At 74.7% G+C, this 2,375-nt stretch overlaps 1 protein-coding gene across 1 annotated transcript in view; it reads left to right on the top strand.

Annotated features, from left to right (window-relative positions):
* The window catches only part of USP39 (ubiquitin specific peptidase 39), a 7,684-nt gene that overhangs the window by 778 nt on the left and 4,531 nt on the right, over positions 1-2,375 (top strand). The window contains exons 2-4 of the mRNA XM_026042733.1: positions 832-963; positions 1,176-1,312; positions 1,828-2,150. Of these exons, the coding sequence (XP_025898518.1) occupies positions 832-963; positions 1,176-1,312; positions 1,828-2,150 (592 nt within the window). The remainder of the gene's footprint in view (positions 1-831; positions 964-1,175; positions 1,313-1,827; positions 2,151-2,375) is intronic.

Below are 2,375 nucleotides of genomic sequence, written 5' to 3'. Positions count from 1 at the left end.
GCCATGGTGAGAACCGGGAGGCGGCGGCGCCGCTTTCGCTTTCACTTCCCGGAGCGGAGCGGCGGGGTGGGGGGCGGCCGGGACCGGGCTGTGCCCGGCTCGGGCCCCTTAGTGCCCGTGGTCGCGGAGGGAACGGGGGGGCTCCGGTGTCCCCGGAACGTCTGGGTGCTCCCGGTGACCTTGGGGGGAACTGAGGYGGAGGGTGTGGCGTTGGGGACCGGGGAGGGGTTGAGGTCGGTGTCCCCCCGGTGCTCGGGGACCMTCCTGGCTCCCGGCACATCCAGGGCCGGCAGCCGGTTCCCGGTTCAGAACTCCCGTGGGAGCCCTTGCTGGCCCGGCCCCACGTCCCCACAGGGCTCTGGCCCTCGGCCCCACAGCACGTGTGTGTCCCTGTCCCCCCGGTGTCCCCATCCCCACCGTGCCGGGTGTCCCCTCCGGGTGATCCTGATGTGGCCCTGTCACATTCCACCCTGCCCAGGCCCCATGTCCCTGTGCCCACAACCCCCCCATGTCCCCACAGCCCCCAGGTGCCCCCTCCCCACAGCCCTCACTGCTCCCTGTCCCCACGTGCCCTACGTGGCCCAGACCTCTGGGCTCTATCTCCGTGTCCCATCCCTGCTGGGATGCCACTGTCCCCCTGGTCCCCATGTGCCCAGACAGACCTTATGTGCCCTGTGCGCCCCTGTCCCCATGTGCTCTGTGCTCAGGGTCCCCCTTTGCCTGGCCTCATGTCCCGATCCCTGCTGTCCCCATGTACCCGCTATAGCCCTGTGCCCCACGGAGCCGTGTCCCCATGTCCCCCCGTCCCCGCGCTGCGGTGCTGTCGCGCAGGCCGGGCTGCAGCGGTGCCAGGACGAGGCGGAGGCCGTGGTGCAGCTCATGCAGCAGAACCTGGGCAAGGCGCTGGAGCGCGAGGGCAAGCTCAGCGAGCTGGACGACCGCGCCACCGAGCTGCGCGCCATGGTGGGACACGGCGGGGACACGGCGGGGACGCGGCGGGGGCACCGCGGGGACGCCCGGCTCTGCTCGCCGTGGGGCTGGCGTCCTGCGTGGTCGACACGGGGGCTGCGCGGGGACACGTGTCCCTGCTGGGCGCCCTGGGGCCGCGTGTCCGTGGGCACCGCGCTGCAGGAGCTCCCGGTGCCCGCGGTGGCACCGCTGCCCTCTCCCCGCAGGGCCAGACGTTCACGCGGACGACCCGGGCGGCGGTGCAGAAGAGCCGGAACGGGCGGCGCCGCCGGCGCCTGCTGCTCGCCGTGGCGCTGCTCATCGGCCTCGTCGTCCTCATCCTCATCGTGGCACTGGTGCTGGCGTTGCGGGGAAGCAGAGCAACCCCCCCAGCACCCCCCGCTGTCACCCCCGGCATGGACTGAGCGCTCCCCCGGGGATGGGCCTTCCCCGTGACCAGCTCCCGGTCTCTGCTCCGGGGACGTGCGTGTGAGCGGGGCCGCTCCGGCAAGAAGCCACCCCCGGGAGCCGCTGGGGAGAGCGGCGGTGGCAGCAGGAGCCGCGCTGGGGACGCCGGGGCCGAGAGGCGGCAGCGYGAGCCGCTCCAGCGGGCAGAGGGGAAGCAGCGCGGCCCGCTTTGGGGTGACGCCGCGAGGACAAAGGACCCGGGGAAGGGGGTGACCCTGCTCGTCCTCGGCTACATCCCCACTGGGGAGCGCCGAGCGTCCCGGGGACCGTCACGCGCCCGGCCGCGCCGCGACCAGAATAAACCCGAGACACTCGATGCTGCGGCGTGTCCCTGCTGCGGGGCACGGGCCGGTGCCGGTGCCGGCCGCCGCTTTATTGCGTGCGCGCGGGCGGCACGCGGCGCTTGCGCAGCTCGTCGCGCACGCGCTGGCAGAGCGCGCGGCGCAGCGCGGGCTCCAGCGGGCTGCGGGCGCACACGCGCTGCGTCACCTCCTCGGCGCTGTCCGCCTGCCGGGGCGCCCGTCAGTGCCGCCCGCTGCCCCACGGCGGCCCCACGGCGGCCCCGCGGGCGCCCCGGCCGCTCACCTGGTGCACGACCACGGCCGTGACGCTCCCGTCGTCGCCCTCGTACTCGAGGCAGAAGAGCCGGGGCCCGCGGGCGTCCCCGCCGCCGGGGCTCCGCGATGGCCCCCCTGCCGYCACCGCCGCCCTCAGCGGCGCCTCCGGCGGCCCCGGTGCCCCCCGGGGCTCGAACGGGCGCCCCCACCAATGGGGCGCCCCCAACTCCACTGCCCCTTTGGGTGCCCCTCATGCCCCCAAGGGACCCCCCCATGCGCCCCTGCCCTCCTTCGGGTCCCCCCCATACCCTGATCCACCCCCCAGTGCCCCCCAAGACCCAAATAGGTGCCCCCATCAACCCAATGGGGCGCCCCCAACTCCACTGCCCCCTTGGGTGCCCC

This window comes from Nothoprocta perdicaria, unplaced genomic scaffold (assembly GCF_003342845.1).
Source record: "Nothoprocta perdicaria isolate Ctin4 unplaced genomic scaffold, notPer1 scaffold_103, whole genome shotgun sequence".
In the NCBI taxonomy this organism is placed as follows: Eukaryota; Metazoa; Chordata; class Aves; order Tinamiformes; family Tinamidae; genus Nothoprocta; species Nothoprocta perdicaria.
Note: the sequence above shows the minus strand (reverse complement) of the source record. Positions and strands in the feature narration are given on the sequence as shown.